This window comes from Sapajus apella, unplaced genomic scaffold, assembly GCF_009761245.1.
Source record: "Sapajus apella isolate SASKATOON/1434 unplaced genomic scaffold, GSC_monkey_1.0 scaffold2, whole genome shotgun sequence".
Lineage (NCBI taxonomy): Eukaryota > Metazoa > Chordata > Mammalia > Primates > Cebidae > Sapajus > Sapajus apella.
In genome coordinates, this window is record NW_022436942.1 from 25,666,969 (window position 1) to 25,687,813 (window position 20,845).

A 20,845-nucleotide genomic window follows, 5' to 3' on the forward strand; every position below is an offset into this window, starting at 1 on the left:
GAAAAAATATATGCAGTATTTTTTGCATTGTGCTTTGCTGTATGAATGAGTAATAGCGTTACACAAAGAATTCCTACAAAGAAAGAGCTGAGGTAATTGCCTCATGACATTAGTAAATGATTTCAGCACATAAAGGGAACTGGATGGCAGTAATTCAAGCAGTCTAAAAGACTCTGAAAAAGGTCACAGGCACTAAAAGAACCATAGATTGCTACCAATTTACAGAATTTAAATTTTCTGATCTGCAAGATAGAAATTAGTGTACATATCAATAAGCAAATTTTAGGGTGACTGACATCTTATCATTTAAGAGTGATTTGTGAACAAAAGACAAATTATTTCCCATGCCAACTATTTATCATATTTTCCAGACTATACGATACTATAAATAAAGCCAAAATTTCTGACATATTTTACTCCTTAATCCTTTTTTATTAAATCCCTCAAAAAGAACAGCTCTAAATTTTCATCAATTCAGTAATTCAAACAGTTATTTGCTGAGTGCCTCCCAAAGAAGCTGACTGGCTAGTGCATTCGGTAAGTCATCCCAGAAACCAGATGTATACAGGACAGCAAGTAAAGAGTGATGCCTTGACCCAAGATGTGCTTTACGATGTACGTTGTGACATCTCAGGCAGTGTACAAATAAATAAAGAAGCAACTAAATCCTGTAAAATGTTAGGCTCATTTTTCCCTGCCAGAGTGGCACAACTTTTTGTTTGTTTGTTTTTTAAAGAGATGGAGTCTCACTCTATTTCCTAGGCTGGAGTACGGTGGATTGATCTCGGCTCACGGCAGCCTCTGGATCAAGTGATCCTCCAACCTTAGTCTCTCAAGTAGCTGGAACCACAGACGTGCACCACCACACTCGGCTAATTGTTTTATTTTTTGTAGAGACGGGGTCTCACTATATTGCACAAGCTACTCCTGTCCTAGGCTCAAGCAATCCTCCCACCTCGGCCTCCCAAAGTATGGAGATTACAGGTATGAGCCAACATACCCAGCCCACAACTGTTTTTAGGTCACTTTTATCCCTGGCCAGAAGCTGATTTTAAAAAAAACAAAAAACAAAAAAAAAAACAGCCTATAGCAGCAACGATTAACGTAAATTTTCTTCCTCCTTCCCTTCTCTTGAGCTTCCCTTCCCTTGAATGCAGCCTTGGCATTCTTGTAAGCTTCAGTGTTTCAGTGGCTATCAGAGTAGATACGCAAGATAAAACCTATTCCACATGCTTGAATTAGGCTGCAACAAGTTCTGGGAGATACTGATGTAGGGTTAAACTACAACAGGCATTGGAAACAGCCAATTGGTAGCTCTTAGAGAATGGAATCTGATTCCTAATGTGGGAACAGCAAATTCTACTCCCTAAAATGAAAGGTGCTAATGGAAGCCTTATAATAGAGTTCTTCCCACATTTCCTCACTAGAGCAAAGTATTTGTCTTAGGCATGTGTGTAATTGTTGCATGACGGCATTAAGACAGCCCATGTGGGGGCTGTGTGAGAAATCACTATGCAGGGTGCGCTCAATGTTTCCCCTTGTTGTGAGAGAATTCCTCTTCTATCTGACAACACAGATGTCCCTCACAGCACATGAAGGCTTCTCAGATACTATTCAGAGATCTCCAGAACAGGAGAAAAATGGGTACAGAACCTTTTTGTTACTGTTCTGCTGGATACAAGTCTTAGGAGAGAGGACCATATCTTTGCAATCATGAAATTATTGAAACACATAAGGTGATGGAGAACATTAGGCCACATCTCCAAGGCTGCAGACAGAGGAGAACATTAGTGTTTGGAAATACAGAGGCCTATAGCGAATTCCAAAGGACTACCGTCTCATTCAGCGAACAGCTACGATTTGTTTCTAGAGCTGGTAAATTCCTCTCAGGCAGTGACTTTTGTAAAAGGGAATAAAAAAGGTTTCCACTCCTTTTGAGCATTCTCAAGGTCCTTTGCTGCACTCTCACATTTCACCCAAAGCCTTGAGAGCGGCCTATTTACTCTGAAACTGCATGTCTTTGATACAGCTTTAGAGGGGATTGTTTCTAAGAACTATATGTCATGCTGCTCCCTACCCTTTGCCATTTACTGCAACTGAACCCTCAGCCACACTGCAGTGTAATCTGCCAGAAAGGAATAGCTACTAAAGTGAGAGCCCCCTTTGTTCACGAGGACCCAACTTGTGCTGTACTAATGTAGAAGGGAAACCATCCAAGATTTTCAATGAGTAGGTTTGAAGTATGCACCATTATAGACACAAACTGTCTTACTGTGATAGCCGGCTAGAGGTATCCTGTACTACATTTTGAGAAACACTTGAAGCCACAGAGCTATTTCTCTTTCAAACATATTGACACCACAGATGTGAAGAAAAAAAGCACACACAGTTAATGAGCCCATGGCATACCCAAATGCTCTGAGAAGTTAGCCAAAACCAAGGAGAAAACTATTAATATTAATCTGGATCAGGGAATAGGATCAGTATAAACAGCTTAAACACTTGACAGCTGTAAATAAAAGTCAACCACAAGGCAACCTAGGAATCTCCCCAAATATGTAGTAAGTAGCTTAGGCCAAAAAAGTATGGGGAAATTTGTTTCTAAAGATTTCATTACCAGTAACATGAAAGTAGAAAGAGAGACATTATATTGAGGCTCTGAAATAGATTTACTAGGTTTAGTCTCAAAGGCCTATATCAAGATCTTGTCTGGAATTTGATCTAAAAAAATTTTTTTCAAGCTTCCACTAGAGAAGTATAAAAAAATTTTTTTTAAAGGTTTTAAAAAACTTTGGGAAAGATTCTGAACAGACAAGACAATTTAGATTATTTCCAGTTATTCCTCAAATATGAAGTTATAACTTAAATTTACTTTGGGGGTATAAGGATTCCAAGCATGGTGAACAGGGATGGGACAAAGATACCTAGTTCCCATTGATCTCATGACTCCATTATAAAAAGTAGATTCTTAAAAATACATAAATATGTACAAAATACATTAACACACACACACACATAAACACACTTGTATACGTTTTTGCAGGTCTATTACAACTTTGCATGATTGCTCTTCCGTAATCGTTAATGACACACAAACTTTTGTCCCAAGTCCAACTATTCTTATACCTGCTTCAGAGATGAAGCATTTTGTCTAGGAGTATAAATGAAATAAATATATGACTACAAGTGGTATTTTCGGTGACACTGAAAGTGGCTATTTAACCACAGCAGGATTTTGGCCTAAGCTTTGGCTTGTATTTATAACTATATAAGTTTGGGGATTATGGAGGGGCAAAAAGGCTGGAATTCAGAAGGAAAGTTTTTGTTTTGTTTTGTTTTGAATAATTTTACTCTTAAGGCATCTTTTGTGTGTTATTTATGAGGTGAAAAGCAAAACCTGTCACCTTCAAAATTTTCTTACATTGCACTAATGGTGGGGAGAAAATTCTGGTTCTTACCTCAGAAAAGAAATAGCAGAACTTATTTCAGGAACATCAAGGTAGTAACTGTCACAGAGAAAAAGCTCTGATAAACCTACCAGGAGGCGTGCAGGCATCTGCAGGAGACTGAACAAATGTGGATCGTCTTTTGGTTGGCATGGGCAAAGCCATCTTCTGTTCTTTATGCTTTGCCAGCGCGGCCTGAACTGCTTCTGTGTGGATATCTGAAAAATTAAACATTTGCATTTATTAGCTTCCAGCTCCTAAAAACTGTTTACCACTGTGAGCTGAACTATCACTACCTCATTTGTTTGAAAAAGAAAAAAAAGGTAAAGGGGGGCCAGGCACAGTGGCTCACGCCTGTAATCCCAGCACTTTGGGAGGCCGAGGAGGGTGGATCACGAGGTCAAGAGTTCAAGACCAGCCTGACCAATATGGTGAAACCCTGTCTCTACTAAAAATACAAAAATTAGCTGGGCGTGGTGGCACGCATCTGTAGCCCCAGCTACTTGGAAGGCTGAGGCAGGAGAATTGCTTGAACCGGGAAGGCGGGGTTGCAGTAAGCCAAGATCATGCCACTGCACTCTAGCCTGGGTGACAGAACAAGACTCCATCTCAAAAAAAAAAAAAAAGAAAAGAAAAGAAAGAAAGTGAATGTTTAGGTGATTTTTATTTATAATTTGATTTAGACCAATTAGAAATAAAAATCAAAAACATAAATAAAAGAAGCCAAGGATAATTTTTATGGAGGAGGAAAATGAAGTCCAGAATGATATGTGACTGCTCAACATACCAGACAAAGAGTTTGACAGAGATGTGGGGAGGTGGGTGGAAACGGAATACTGAGTCTAACATGCATCTGTGCCAGGAAGGAAATCCTGCCTCAAATGGAATGAGTGCTGTGCAGGTGCCTGGAGAACACTCATTATTTTTCAAGAAAAGCAGCTTAGGATTTGCTTAACTGTCTGAAAGAAAACCTGGTTGAGACCCCTCAGTTCTATGCCACAGGAACAGAAGGATTGATTTTGATCTAGAAAAACATAAAGGCAGATGTTACTTGTTTGCCACTTTGGGCACAAAAAAATTTCAGCTCTCTACATGAATGTCTAATAGGAATCTCAAAATTAACACATCCAAACCAAAGTCTTGATTTTTGACCCCCACCCCAAAGCTCACTCTATAGTTCCACAAAACGGAATCATACTGTACACTGTATTTTGTACTCTCCTTTAAAAAAAAAAAATGAAACAAAAAAACTTTACAAAATCTTACTGAGGTACATAACAGCTGAAGTAGCTTCCTAATGCACAAAAAACAGTTTCTTTTTGTATAAGAACGGGCCTAATCCACACACAAACTATCCTTCCATACCTCTCTGTAAACTAAATATAGGCCTTATAAGAGCTAGACCAATGAGATCCTTTTTTTTCTTTTTCTTTTTGGAATTTAAACTCTCAATCAAGAAACTGCAGGTCCTAAAATGGTGTAACTTTAATGACCATGCGACAATGCCCTAGAAAGAAGGTTTTGAACTTCAAGGTTGAGATTCTCAGAGTTATCTTTCCTTTCTAGGGGTTTCTCAAATGTTGTGTTTCTATGACCTACTTCAGGTATTTAAGGTAGCCTATGTAAGGTGGCCTCTGTTTCTTGCAACCAGAAAACCTCCACTAATACAACTGGAAACATCTCACTGTATAACATAACTTTTAAGGGCTGCATAGTATTTCTCTGCATGAATGTGCCATGATTTACTTACACAACTCCTTATTATCAGATACTAGGTTACTTCCAAATATTTATTTTTTAATTAATTTTTTTATCCCCTATAGACTATCATCTGATATTTCCAAATTTTTATAATTATTTATAGAATAATTCAGTATTTTCACCTTAGCACATGTCTAATTATTTTCTTAGGAATAATTCCAATAACTGCTGAGATCAAAGTACATGTACTTCTTTTTCCAGAAATATTTCAAACATATTTCCTAAAAATAAGGAATTCTGTCTTACATAACCCCAGGATATTATTCAAAATCCAGAAATTGGCTGGGTGCAATGGCTCACGCCCGTAATTCTAACACTTTGGGAGGCCCAGGCGGGTGGATCAATAGAGGTAAGGAGTTCGAGACCAGCCTGACCAACATGGTGAAACTGTCTCTACTAAAGATACAGAAATTGGCCAGGCATGGTGGCACCTGCCTGTAATCCCAGCTACTCAGGAGGCTGAGGCAGGAGAATCACTTGAACCCAGGGGGTGAAGAATGCAGTAAGCCAAGATCACACCATTGCACTCCAGCCTGGGTGACAGAGCAAGACTCCGTCTCAAAAACAAAACAACAAAATCCAGAAATTCTTCTTTTTTCTTTCTTTCTTTTTTTTTTTTTTTTTTTGAGATGAGGTCTTGCTATGTATACTGCCCAGGGCAGGACCTGAACTGGAGTCCAGCGATCCACCCACCTCAGCATCCTGAAATGCTGGGATTACAGGTGTGAGCCACTGAGCCCAGCCAAAATCCAGAAATTCAACATTGATACAAATTATTATCTAACCCGCAATCCATATTCCAACATAGCCAGTTGTCTCAATAATGTCCTCTATAGGTTTTCCCTGCACCCTTCTTCCTGATCTGGGATCTACTGGAGGAAATCCCACATGTTTAGTTGTCCTGTCTCTTGATTCTCCTATAATCCAGAACTGTTTCTCAGCCTTACTTTTTATTATCTTGATATTTTTGTACAGACTAATTATTTTGTAAAATGTTCTTTAATTTTAGATTGTTTCATATTTTCTTATAATTAGTTTAAGGTTATACATTTTGGCAGAAATTCCATAGAAATAATTTGTTGTCTTCTTTTTTGGGGGGGAGGGGTAAAGATGGGGTCTCACCACATTGCCCAGGCTGGTCTCAAACTACTGGTCTCAAGGAATCCTCCTAATTCAGCTCCCAAAATGCAGCACTGGGATTACAGGCATAAGCCACCATGCCCAGCCAGAAGTTATGTTTTTCTCAAAACATGATGTCAGGATGCATCTGCTCCATTATGGTCATATAACTTTAATTGCAAAGTTGGTTACTTTGGTGAACATGGTATCTGCTAAATAAATTCACTGTAGTTACCATTCTTGCCCTTGTAATTAACAAGTAATTTATAGGAGGATACTTTTGAGACTGTAAATGTTATATACTTTGTCATCCTTTCAACTCACTAGTTTTAGCATCCGTTGATAATTCTTGGTGAAATCAACTTTTTTTTTTTTTTTTTTTTTTTTTTAAATAGAGATGGGGTTTCTCTATGTTGCCCAGGCTGGTCTCAAACTCATGGGCTCAAGGGATTCTCCTACCTTGACCTTCCAAAGTGACTGGATTACAGGTGTGAGCCACTGCAGCTAGCATATAAAAAAAAATTATTTTTAACGGAATGTTTCACAAGTTTTGTGTCATCCTTACTCAGAGGCCATGTTAATCTTCCCTGCATTGTTTCAATTTTAGTATATGTGCTGCTGAAGCGACAGAATCAATTATTATAATAACAACTACAATATGATACTTTTATAGCTCCACCATTTCTTCTACATTTATTAGTTGGTATTTATTATAAGAAAAAGCTTTCCTGGACAGCATGGTGACTCATGCTTGTAATCTCAGCACTTTAGGAGGCCGAGGAGTGTAGATCACCCAAGGTCAGGAGTTCGAGACCAGTCTGACCAACATGGTGAAACCCTGTTCCATGAAAAATACAGAAATTAGCTGGGCATGGTGACGCATGCCTGTAGTCCCAGCTACTTGGGAGGGTAAGGCACAAGAACTACTTGAACCTGGGAGGAGGAGGTTATAGTGAGCCAAGATTGTGCCATTGCCCTCCAGCCTGGGCGAAAGGGCAAGACTCCATCTCCAAAGAAAAAAAGAAAGAAAAAGCTTTCCTTTCTCCCCTAGTTATTTATGTCAACATGAGCCCACTGATTCTCATTTAATTCCATGACTATTCTGTTACTATCATTATTTTGATGCTCATATTTTTGCAGATTTGACCAATAGGAGTCCCCTTCATATTGATTCTTATGTCCTTTGGACACAGTTCCATCATTTTGAGCAGCTGTTTTATGACATAAGATAATCCATGCTCATGAGGTACTTTTCCTGCTCCAGCCCTGGAATTATACCTTTCTTCAAGGAAAACGTGGCTTCTTTTAGGGAAAAATGAATGGTATTTAAAAACCAAGATCTTGGCCGGGTGTGGTGGCTCACACCTGTAATCTTGGCACTTTGGGAGGCTGAGGCGGGCAGATCACAAGGTCAGGAGATCAAGACCATCCTGGCTAACACAGTGAAACCCCGTCTCTACTAAAAATACAAAAATTAGCCGGGTGTGGTGGCGTACTCCTATAGTCTCAGCTACTTCAGAGGCTGAGGCAGAAAAATCCCCTGAACCCGCAGAGGTTGCAGTGGACGGAGATCATGCCACTGCACTCCAGACTAGGCAACAGAGTGAGACTCTGTATCAAAAACAACCCACAAAAACAAAACAAAAAAATCCCCAAGATCTTAGAAGCAGGGGTACTCAGTGCTATTGGGTATCTTTTCTAAGCCCTTTTGGTGGATCGAGAAATTCATACATGTATAACATGTGTTTCTAACTATATTTAAAATGATAAGTTCGTATTAATACTTCCATTTCCAATTCAACATCATTCTAATTTTCCTTCTTTCCATGTATAATTCCCTTCTCTAATAGGACAAAACCTGGTTCACAATATTCTCAATATATTTTACTAATTTCTCAATCCTACCATACACAGGAAGTACATTTAAAAATTTTTTTTTTTTGAGACAGGGTCTCACTCTGTCACCCAGGCTGGAGTGCAGTGGCATGATCTCAGCTCACCGCAAACTCCACCTCCCAGGCTCAAGCAATCCTCTCACCTCAAACTCATGAGTAGCTGGGACCACAGGTGCACACCCAGCTAATTTTTTGCATTTTTGGTAGAGACGGAGTTTTACCATGTTACCCAGGCTGCTCTCAAATTCCTGGGCTCAAGCAATCTGGCTGCCTTGGCCTCCCAAAGAGCTGGGATTACGGGCGTGAGTCACTGCGACCAGTCAAAAATTGCTATCTTATGCCAATATGAAAAATAAATCTTCTAACTAGTGTTCGGTATTTACTTGTAGTCCTTTTGGTCTTTAGACTTAGGACATATAATTAAAGTATCATGGTAAAAAGCTATTTGAGTTAGTTCTCATTCATTCCTGCTTTGGTGTGGTTATATAGTTCACAGAGTTAGGTTCATTTTTTTGTTTATATTCCATAAGTCTTTCCCAATCTTGCTGATTAAAAATTAACATGGTTCCAAAAGACAAAACTATACCAAAAAGTTAGCTTAAAGAAGTATTACTACCCCAACAATCACTTCTACCCCAATCCCACCCACCCTCCCCTCTATAGGTAGTAGATACATATATATATTTACAATTTTTTACAGAAATAAGCAGATATATATATCTTTTCATTTCCCTGTCTTTCATGAACAAAAAGAAGTATATTATATTTTTTGCACTTTGCTTTTTCCACTTAACAATACACCCTGGAAATCATTCTCTATCAGAGAATGATTCTTCATTCTTTTTTATAGCTGTATAGTACTCTACTGTACACAGTTTATTCAACTATTATCCTACGTCTGGACATGTAGGTGTTTCTAATATTTTACAATTAAAATAATGCTGCAACAAATAGCCTTCTGCAAATATATTTTTATCTAATTAGGGCATATCTTTCAGAGTAAATTTTGATGAGAGGATTCTAAATAAAAAAGCAAATAAGCATCAATTTTGTCACATCTTGGAAAATTCTTCCCCAAAAAGGGTTTTTACCACACTGCATTACTACTAGCAATGTACAGGTATACTGCTTCCCCACAGCCTCACCTTTGCAGTGTGTTGTCTAGTTTTTTGATTGCTGCCAACTTGACAGCTGAGAACTGGTATCCTAGTATAGTTTTAATTTGTGTTTCCTTGATCATTAGTGAGATTAAACCTTTTTGCAGAGGACTTAAGGGCCATTTGATGTTGTCTGTTTTTAAGTGAAGTGAATGTTCATGTCACTTAACCATTTTTTTTTCTACCAGCCTTCTCTGTTTATTTTTCCTTACATTAGAAATCTTTTCTGGCCAGGTGCAGGGACTCATACCTATAATCTAAGCATTTTGGGAGGCCAACATGGGAGGAGTACAAAACCAGCCTGGGCAACATAATAAAACCCTACCTCTACAAAAAATAAAAGACTGCCCATGTGGTGGCATGTGCCTGTAGGCCTAGCTGCTAAGGAGGCCGAGACAGGAGGATCACTTGAGCCCAGGAGGTTGAGGCTGCCTAAGCCATGATTGCACTACTTGCACTCCAGCCTGGGCAACAGAGTGACACTCTGTCAAGAAAGACAGAAAGACAAGATGGATGGATGGATGGACGGACGGAAGGAAGGAAAGAGGGAAGGGAAGGAAAGGAGGAGGGGAAGAGGGAAGGAAAGGGGGAAGGGAAGAGGGAAGGAAAGGGGGAAGGGAAGAGGGAAGGAAAGGAGGAAAGGAAGGGAAGGAAAGGGGGAAGGGAAGAGGGAAGGGAAAAGGGAAGGGAAGGAAGTAAATGTTTTCTTTTGATATGGCATTTGTTTTTGTTTTTCCCTTTATGTGACATTTGGATAGCAGGCATTTGTTTTTTTGACATTGTTTATGGCTTTTTTTTAACCATGCAAAAGATGTGTTTTTAAAAATTATTACAGAATTAAGTTCTCAAGTCAAAAACCAAACTATAACATAAGGAACTTAAAAAAGAACAAACTAAATCCAAAATTAGAAGGTGCTGGGCGTGGTGGCTCGTGCCTGTAATCTCAGCACTTTGGGAGGCCAAGGTGAATAGATCACCTGAGGTCAGGAGTTTGAGGCCAGCCTGCCCAACAGGGTAAAACTCCATCTCTACTAAAAATACAAAGAATTAGCCAGATGTGCTGGCAGGCGCCTGTAGTCCCAGCCACTCAGGAGGCTGAAGCAGGAGAATCACTTGAACCCAGAAGATGGAGGTTGCAGTGAGCTGAGAGCATACCACTACACTCCAGCCTGGACAACAGAGTAAGGCTCCATCTCAAAAAAAACAAAAACAAAAACAAAAACAAAAAAAAACAGAAGGAAAGAAATAATAAAGATTACAGTAGAATTAAATGAAATAAATAGAGAAATAGTGGGCAAAAATCAACAAGCTAGTTGGTTTTTTGAAAAGATCAACAAATTGACAAACCCTTAGCTTTCTTAAGAAAAAAAGAAAGAAGATTGAAATAACTAAAATAAGAAATAAAAGAGAGACATTACAACTGGATGCCGCAGAAATAAAAGGAATTATAAGAGACTATGGGCTAGGTACAGTGGCTCATGTCTGCAATCTCAGCAGTTTGGGAGGCCAAGGTGGGCAGATCACATGAGCCCAGGAGGTGGAAACCAGTCTGCGCAACATGGCAACACCTGTGTCTACAAAAAACACAAAAATTAGCTGGCATGGGTGAGTCTGCTTATGTAGTACCAGCTACCAATGGTTGCAGCAGGAGAACTGAGGCTATAGTGAGCCATAATTGTGCCACTGCACTTTAGCCTGGATGACAGAGAGAGACCTTTCTCAAAAAAAAAAAAAAGGAAAAGAAAAGAAAGACTACTATGAATAATTACCTACCAACAAATTGGATAATGTACAAGAAATTGGATTAATTCCTAGAAACATAAACCTACCAAGACTGAATAACGAAAAAAGAGAAAATCTCAACAGACCTATAACTAGCAAGGAGACTGAATCAGTAACTAAAAACTCCCCAACAAAGAAAAGTCCAGGACCTGACAGCTTTACTGGAGAATTCTATCAAACATTTAAATAAGAATTAATGTCAATCTTTCTCAAATTCATTCAGAAAACCTGAAGAGGAAGATCACTTGAGCCCGGGAGGTGGAGGCTGCAGTGAGCTATGATCACACTGCTGCACTCCAGCCTAGGCACAACAGAGGGAGACCCTGTTTCCTCTTAAAAAAAAAAAAAAAAAAAAAAAAAAAGGTTGTTTTTCAGTACGCTAACAATGAACTACCTGGAAAGAATATTAAGAAAATATTTCCATTTATAATAGCCTCAAAAAGAACAAAATACTTAGGAATAGAATTAACTGAGGAGGTGACATCGAAAATACAAAACATCTCTGAAAGAAATTAGAAATAGGAAAGAGATCCTGTGTTCACAGACTGGAAGACTTTATATTGTTAAAATGTCGTTACTGGAAAAAAAAAAATGTTGTTACTGTCCAAAGCATTTTACAGATTCAATGCAACCCCTATCAAAAATCCAATGGCATTTTTTTTTCCAGAAATAGAAGAAACAACTCTAAACTTTTTACACATAACCTCGAAAGATTCCAAATAGCCAAAATAATATTTAAAAAGAAGCACAAAGCTGGAGTCATCATATTTCCTTTTCCTTTATTTTTTTGAAATGGAGTATCGGTCTGTGGTCCAGGCTGGAGTGCAATGGTGTGATCCTGGTTGGCTCACTGCAATCTCTGCCTCCCAGGTTAAAGTGATACTCTTGCCTCGGCCTCCCAAGTAGCTGGGACTACAGGTGTGTGTCACCATGCCCAGCTACTTTTTGTATTTTTAGTAGAGGCAGGGTTTCACCGTGTTGGTCAGGCTGATCTCAAACTCCTGACCTCAAGTGATCTGCCCACCTCGGTCTCCCAAAATGCTAGGATTATAGGCATGATTTCAAAACTATTACAGAATGGGCATGGTGGTTCACACTAGTAATCCCAAAACTTTCGGAGGCTGAGGCAGGGAGGATCACTTGAGCCCAGGAGTTTGAGACCAGCCTGGGGAACACAGTGATATACTGTCCTATTTAAAAAAAAAAAAAAAAAGTTATTACAAAGCTCCTATATTCAAAATAGTTTGGTACTGGCATAAAGACCAACGTGAAGACCAATGGAACAACAGAGAGCCCAGAAATACACATGATCTCATATAAGGTCACATGATCTTCAACAAGGGTGTCAAAACTAACTACACAATGGGGAAAGGATAGTCTCTTCAACAAATGTGTAAGAAAGGCGAATATCCACATGCAAAAGAATGAAAATGGGCTCTTATTTAACATGATATATAGAAATTGACTCAAAATAGATTAAAGACCTAAACAGTAAGGCCAAAAACTAAAACTCCTAGAAGAAAACAGAGGGAAAACGCTTCATGACATTGGATTTGACAACAATTTATTGAATATGACGCCAAAAACACAGGCAATAAGAGCAAAAATAAGCAAATAAGACTACGTTAAACTTAAAAACTTCTGCACATCAGAGGAAACAATCAACAGAATAAAAAGATAACCTGCAAAATTGGGAGGAAATATTTACAAACCATATATTGGGTAGGTTATTAATATCTAAAATAAAGATCTCCTATAACCCAGTAACAAAAAAAAAAAATTAACCCAATTTTTTAAATGGGCAAAGGACTTGAATATACAGTTCTCCAAAGAAGATAAATAACCAATAATCATATGAAAAGATGCTTAACATCACTTTCTTCAAGGAAATGAAAATCAAAACCACAATGAGGTATTACTTCACAGCCGCTAGAACGGTCCTACCTTACACCTATTAGAATTTACTTCTGTATCAAAAAACCAGAAAACACGTGTTGGAGAGGATTCAGAGAAACTGGAATGCTTGTGCACCATTAGTGAGACTGTAAAATGATATCGTTTCTATGAAAAACAGTATGGAGCTTCCTCAAAGATTAAAAATAGATTTACTGTAATCTCAGCACTTTGGGAGGCTTGAGGCAGGCGGATCATGAGGTCAAGAGATCAAGACCAACCTGGCCAACATGGTGAAACCCTGTCTCTACTAAAAATACAAATATTAGCTGGGCGTGGTGGCGTGCGCCTGTAATCCTAGCTACTCGGGAGGCTAAGGCAGGAGAATTGCTTGAACCCAGTAGGCGGAGGTTGCGGTGAGCTGAGATCCCGCCACTGCACTCCAGCCTGGCGCCTAGCAACAGAGCAAGACTCTGTCTCAAAAAATAATGATAATAAATAAATAAATAAAAATATGAATAGATTTACCATATGGCCTAGCAATTCCACTTCTGGATATATGTCCAAATGTACTGAAAACAGGATCTCAAAGAGATATTTGTACACCCATGTTTCACTGCAGCATTGTTCCTAACAACTAAGATGTGGAAGCAACCAAATCTCCATTGTGGTGGAATAAACAAAACACGGTATATACATACAAAGAAATATTATACAACCTTAAAAAAAGAAGGAAATCCCATCATATGCTACAACATGGATGAACCCTGACGACACTGTGCAGAGTAAAATAAGCCAATTACAAAAAAACAAATACTGCATGATTCCAGTTATATGATGTATTCAAATTCACAGAAACAGGAAGTAGAATGGTGGTTGGGGGAGGCTGCGAGGAGGGGAAATGAGCTGTTGTTCAACAGGTATGGAGTTTCAGTCACACAGATGAACAAGTTCTAGAGATCTGCTGTACAACAGCGTGCATACAGTTACCAATACTGTAATGTATACTTAAAAACTGTCAAAAGAATAAATGTATGTGTTTTTTAACCACAACAAAAATATTTTCATGTAGTTTTTAAAATTACATCTTCATTCTGAGCCTTCCCATAAGGCTTTCTTGTAAGGCTGGATTATAGGAAAATTCGGTGTTTTTGTTTGGCACTTTTTTTTTTTTTGGAGATAGTTTTTGCTCTTGTTGCCCAGGCTGGATTGCAGTGGTGCAATCTTGGCTCACTGCAACCTCTGCCTCCTGGGTTCAAGCGATCCTCCTGCCTCAGGCTCGAGTAGCTGGGATTATAGGGCTCACTGCCACCACCCCCAGCTAATAAAGCAGAGATAGGGTTTCGTCATGTTGGCCAGGCTTTTCTAATCTCAGGTGATCCACCCGCCTCAGCTCTCCCAAAGTGCTGGGATTACAGGCATAAGCCACAGTACCTGGCCTCGTTTGGCACTTCATATGGTTTCTTTTTTACATATAGATCTCTGATTTTTTAAGTTTATGCTTTTGTTTTTTGAAACGAAGTCTTGCTTTGTTACCCAGGTCGGAGTGCAGCGGCATAATCTTGGCTCGTGGCAGCCTCTACCTCTTGGCTTCAAGTGATTCTCATGCCTCAGCCTCCTGGGTAGCTGGGACTGCAAGCGCTCACCACCACACCCAGCTAATTTTTTTGTATTTTTAGTCGAGACAGGGTTTCACCATATTGGGCGGCCTGGCCTTGAACTCCTGACCTCAAGTGATTCACCCATTTTAGCCTCCCAAATCCCTGGGATTACAGGTATGAGCCGCACCCACCTGAAGTTTATCCTTATACATAGCATGAGGTATGAATCTACTCTTTTTCCAGCTGTCCTAGTGTCATTTATTTAAAAGTATATTTTTTGTCCTGGGGATTTGTAATGTCATCTTTATTGCATATTAAATCCCCAGATATATGCCTACCTCCCAACTTGTTATTCCAATGGTCGGCCTGCTCATTTGTGTGCTATACCAAATTGTTTTAATTATAGTCTCTACAGGATGTTCTAGTATCTAGTAGATGCAGTCATTCCTTATAGCTTTTCTCAGTGTTCTTAGTTGTTCTTATCTGTTTATTTTCCCAAACGAACTTCAAAACTGAGTTGTCTAGCTCTATAAATAAATTTGATACTATTTTTATTGGGATTAGATTAGATGTATAAAGTAATTTAGGCAGACCTGGCATCTTCATGATGTTAAACTGCCCTAGGAACAAGGGATGTCTTTCCATTTATCAGGTCTACTGTTTTGTCTTTCAGGGTTTTAAAGTTTTTTAAATAAAGGTTTTAGACATTTATTAGGTTTATTCCTAAATATATGTTATCTTTATTGCTTTTGTAAACGATGTTTGCTCTACTACTGTATCTTTTTTTTTTTTTTTTTGGACAGAGTTTCACTTGTTTCACTCTTGTTGCCCAGGCTGGAGTGCAGTGGCACAATCTCAGCTTGCTGCAACCTCCGCTTTCCAGGTTCAAGCGATTCTTCTGCCTCAGCCTTCCAAGCAGCTGGGACTACAGGAGCGTGCTACCACGCCCCACCAATTTTTTCTCTTTTTAGTAGAGATGAGGGGTCACCGTGTTAGCCAGGATGATCTCTATCTCCTGACCTTGTGATTTGTATCTTTTAACTGTTTATTTGCATATGTGAAGGCCGCTGATTTCTGTACTAATTTTATATTTTGCTGACTGAATTGTCTTAATTCTATCATTGATTCTCTTGTGTTTTCTAAATAAATGATCACATAAGCTGCAAATACAGTTTTACTTCTTTTCTAGTTCTTACATTGATTTTTCTTGTTTCTCTGCATTGGCAAATACCTATGATACAATTTAAATGTTAGTATCTTTAGGATAAAAAAAAGCCCTTGCAAGTAAGAAGGAAAAAAATAAAGAACCACCCAACTTAAAATTAAAAAATAGGCCTAGGCAAGGAAAAGGTAGTTCACAGAAGAAGCACAAATGGCCAGTAAACACATCTTTAAATGTCCAATCTCATTGGTAACGTTAAGAATTAATACTTTTACCACCAAGATAAAAGAGTGTCCACTTCCCCCGACATCCATGGATAACATTGGAACATTTCTTTTCCCATCTTGCCCAAAAAAGATAAGTGAAATACGTTATTTTTAGTTTCAAAGTATCTGCTCCTATTCTTTTTTTCTTTCTTTTCCTTTTTTTTTTTTTTTTTTCCTTTTTGAGACAGTGTGTTGCTCTGTCACCCAGGCTAGAGTACAGTGGCTTGATCTCTACTCACTGCAACCTCCACCTCCCAGGTTCAAGCAATTCTCCTGCCTCAGTCTCCCAAGTAACTGAGACTACAGGCACATACCACCATGCCTGGCTGATTTTTGTATTTTTAGTAGAGATGGGGTTTCACCATATTGGTCAGGCTAGTCTCGAACTCCTGATCTCAGGTGATCCACCCGCCTTGGCCTCCCAAAGTGCTGGGATTACAGGCATGAGCCACTGTGCCCAGCCCTCTTGGCTTGTTTTTACCAAGCAGTTAGCATATGGTCAATGAGCGGCACAGTCAGGCTTTAAACTGAGTGCTCTTCCTTACCCGTTAGGATTTTTCTTTTCTTTTCTTTCTTTCTTTCGAGATGAAGTCTCACTCTGTCACCCAGGCCAGAGTGCAGTGGCACGATCTTAGCCCACTGCAACCTCTGCCTCCCAGGTTCAAGCAATTCTCCCCCCTCAGCTTCCTGAGTAGTTGAGATTACAGGTGTGCCTGGCTAATTTTTTTGTATTTTCAGTAGAGACAGGGTTTCATCACATTGGCCACACTCATCTTGAACTCCTAACCTCATGATCTGCCCACCTCGGCCTCTCAAAGTGCTCGGATTAAGGTGTGAGCCACCACGCCCAGCCACCTGTTAGGATTTTTTTATAGACAGATAAGGACAGAGTGAAAGGCAGATGTGTGGGTGGGCTGAGTCATAAAGCAGAGAGGTATAGTCCAATGAATTCCTTGCAAGTCAACAAGCAGTCATGCCACTTTCCCCGAATTTCTAAGGTAATGACCTCTTGCAGAGGCAGCTACAACTAACTTCTGAAACAACAAGATATCACAGCATTAATTAGGGCACTACTCTGTGGGCAGGATGGAGAGGAAGAAGAGGGGATATTTTAATTTTCTATTTCACATTGCCATGCCTTGATAAATTATGTTTCTTCTGCCTGGAATATTCATATAGCAAACAGCTATCCATCCTTCAAAATGGCTTAAACATCACCACCTCCACTCTGAAGCCCATTCTTGACACTGTATGCCTTCCCATCTCCCTCTTCTGTGTCACCTCTGTACCTTGTATTGGGGAAAAAAAAACCAACTCCAGCCTGGGCAACATGGTGAAACCCTGTCTCCACAAAAAATATAAAAACTATCCAGGCATGGCAGGGTGTGTCTGTAGTCCCAGCTACTCAGGCTAAGGAGAAAAAGGATAGTTTGAGCCCAGGAGGTGGAGGTTGGAGTGAGCCAAGATTGTGCCACTCCAATTCAGTCTGGACAACAGAGTGGGACCCTGTTTCAAAACAACAACAACAACAAAAAAAAAAAACACACACACAAACAAGAAAAACTCCCATGTTTTCATCTATGTTTCTCTAACAATCTAACATTTTGCTCAAATCATAGGAGGTCTACAATGAATGCTTACTGAACAGAATTCAACTTACCTTCTATGGTATGAGGAGTGTATCAGAAATAAAATGATCTTGGTGTGCCAGTGCCAGCCATCACCAGATCAGGAATTAGATTTGGACAGAGACAGAAAAGTTCACAATTAGGGTGGCAAAGGGAGTTATACTGCATTTAGCTCCAGCATTGAATCACAAGAATCCATACTTAGAGTAAAAGTCATTAAGAACAATAACTGGGCCAGGCGCACTGGCTCACACCTGTAATCCCAGCACACTGAGAGGCCAAGGTGGGTGGATCGCTTGAGGCCAGGAGTTCGAGACCAGCTTAGCCAACATAGGAAAACCCCATCTTTATTAAAAATACAAAAATTAGCTGGGCGTAGTGGCATGTGCCTGTAATCCCAGCTACTCAGGAAACTGAGGCACGATAATCAATTTAACCCAGGAGGTGGAGGTTGCAATGAGCCAAGATAGTGCCACTGCATTCCAGCCCAGGCAACAGAATGAAACTCTGTCAATAATAATAATAGTAATAGTAATTAAGACCTTAAAACCTATCTTTAAAATTTATAACACACACAAATTTATGTGTAGTTTACCATAATAAAAAATTGAAAAAAAATACACATTGCAAAAAGATGTGAACATACATAATACTAAAGTGAAAATTTTCCCTTGACCCACCACTTCCCAAAAATAAACCCGCCTCAATAGTTTGGTATATATTTTTTCAGGTCTCCATGTCTGTAAACACACTAACATATGTTTATATTATTATAATAATGTTATAAATATTACACCTGTAATCCTAGCACTTGGGGAGGCCAAGGCGGGAGGATTGCTTAAAACCAGGAGTTTGAGACCAGCATGGGCAACAAAGTGAGATCCCATCTCTACAAAAAATAAAATAAGTTAACCTGGCACAGCAGTGTGTGCCTGTAGTTCCAACTACTTGAGAGGCTGAGGCAGGAGGATTGCTTGAACCCAGGAGTTGGAAGCTGCGGTGAGCCATGACTGTGCCACTGCACTCCAGCCTGAGCAACAGAGCGAGATCCTGTCTCAAAAAAAAAGTATTTTGTACGTCCTTCCATATTTGCACAAATACATCTACCTTATTTTTCTCTTAACTTTCATAAAATTCTATTGTGTGAACATTCTATGACTTATTTAACCATTGCACTATATACAATACTACAAACATCTTTGTATATATATGTATACATCTTTGTGCACATGATTGTTTACATAAAATAAATTCCTTAAAGTATAATTTCTGGATAAAGAACATGACTATTTAAAATTTTAAAGATATTGCCAAACTGTTAGGCTATTACCTTTAAGACATTACCAACTTATTTTTGGCTCTGAAATAAAATAATTTTATACTGCATTTATATTGGTTACACAATTTATTGCCTGTATCCTTGGGATTTACTTAGTTGAGTCACGACTGCATATTTAATTGAATCTATGATGCCATCTTATATAAAACATTCTGATTTTAGGTATGTTAAAATGAGAAAAACGTCCTTATATTGGAAGGAAAAATGATTCTTAGCTGTGTTAGAAAATAAATGATTAGGCCAGGTGCAGTGGCTCACACCTGTAATCCCAGCACTTTGGGAGGCTTACGCAGGTGGATCACCTGAGGTCAGGAGTTCAAGACCAGCCTGGCCAACATGGTGAAAGCCCGTCTCTACTAAAAAAACAAAAAATTAGCCAGGTGTGGTGGTGGGTGCCTGTAATCCCAGCTACTCAGGAGGCTGGGGCAGGAGAAGCACTTGAACCTGGGAAGAGAGGTTGCAGTGAGCTAAGGTAACGCCATTACACTCCAGCCTGGCCAACAAGATCAAGACTCCATCTCATTAAAAAAAAAAAAAAATTAATCATTTCTACTGAGAAAGCACTTTGTCAGCAACAAACAGCAAATCAAATTTTCACATTTATTAAAACAATGTATTTCCAAAAGTATTTTTTATATGTGATATGAAACACGTAATGGCAAACTAGACAAAGCTAGGTAACTATTCACATTATGTAAGCTTTAGAAGGCCTGTAACATTTGGATAATTAGTAATTAAAGAGCATATTTTCCCCTGTCACAAAGATTCATGGCATCAGATCACAAAACAAATCAAGCCACCCAACTATTTTCTAACATGATAAACCTTGACCCATACACTAGTGTCAAAAGGAGATGTTCAGCTATCTATTAGCAAAGACTCTTACTGGTAAGAACAGGCAGCTCTCTTTACTGAATTTGACTCATTCACCAGCACACAATTCATCTTGATCTTTGATAAAGAAGTCACTTCCAGAGGTCAGTCCCCAGACACAGTTGACTTTGGACATGTCTCCCAGAAGCATGTGGAAGCTGGGTATCATTTACCAGTACTCATGTTTGAGCTGAATAAGGTGATATGAATACTCCCTTAACATCCTGTGTTATTTCTGTTGTTTTGTTTGAGGTACCTACCTTCTCAAGAGATTAACATCAAGGGAGTTAGAATGACTTACAGAATGATCACTTTCCATCTCAGGCATTAATTTGTGTTTTCTACATTTGAGACCATACTACGTGTGTGCAGGGAGGCACATCATGCCTGGATGTGCAGGAAAAAGAAATATACTAATAAGGTAGTATACTTGAAATGTAAGCCCCCTCTTGGCTAAAGCACAAAGAACAGAGTCAGGTCAGATAATCTAAACTCTGAATAAAGGTAAGTCATTCATACTGCGTCTGAAATGTGAACACTAAGTCTACTTAGATTTGATTATGATTGGTTGAAATGTTATAGGTATTAATAAGCCTCCATCAAATAAGAAAGGATTTTATAATTACACTCATCAGCATTAATGTAAAATCCTTCTTATGTAGCCATCACTTTATTCTGAATTCCTGCAACTTTTATTAAACGTACTCTACATTCTTCAGCTATTTTTGCACATGACATGGAAATTATGACTGGAGTAGCAAACAGAAACAAGTTCAGCTACCATCAAACTCCGCTACTTATCTGCCCCACCTCTGCAGCTGCTGCTGGTCTCTTCACAAGTGATCCTCCTGCCTCGGCCTCCCTGAGTGCTGGGATTACAAGCATGAGCCACCACACCCTGCTGATTTCTTCTTCTTCTTCTT

At 39.1% G+C, this 20,845-nt stretch overlaps 1 protein-coding gene and 1 non-coding gene across 8 annotated transcripts in view; both read right to left on the minus strand.

The window, feature by feature from the left end:
- DIP2B (disco interacting protein 2 homolog B) overlaps positions 1–20,845 on the minus strand; it is a 269,005-nt gene that overhangs the window by 91,031 nt on the left and 157,129 nt on the right. For all 7 annotated transcript variants that reach the window (XM_032293570.1, XM_032293562.1, XM_032293545.1 and 4 more), the window contains exon 4: positions 3,539–3,664. In XM_032293570.1, the coding sequence (XP_032149461.1) occupies positions 3,539–3,664 (126 nt within the window). The remainder of the gene's footprint in view (positions 1–3,538; positions 3,665–20,845) is intronic.
- On the minus strand, positions 6,843–6,953 carry LOC116527837. The gene has a single exon (XR_004258759.1). It is a non-coding gene; the product is annotated as a U6 spliceosomal RNA (small nuclear RNA).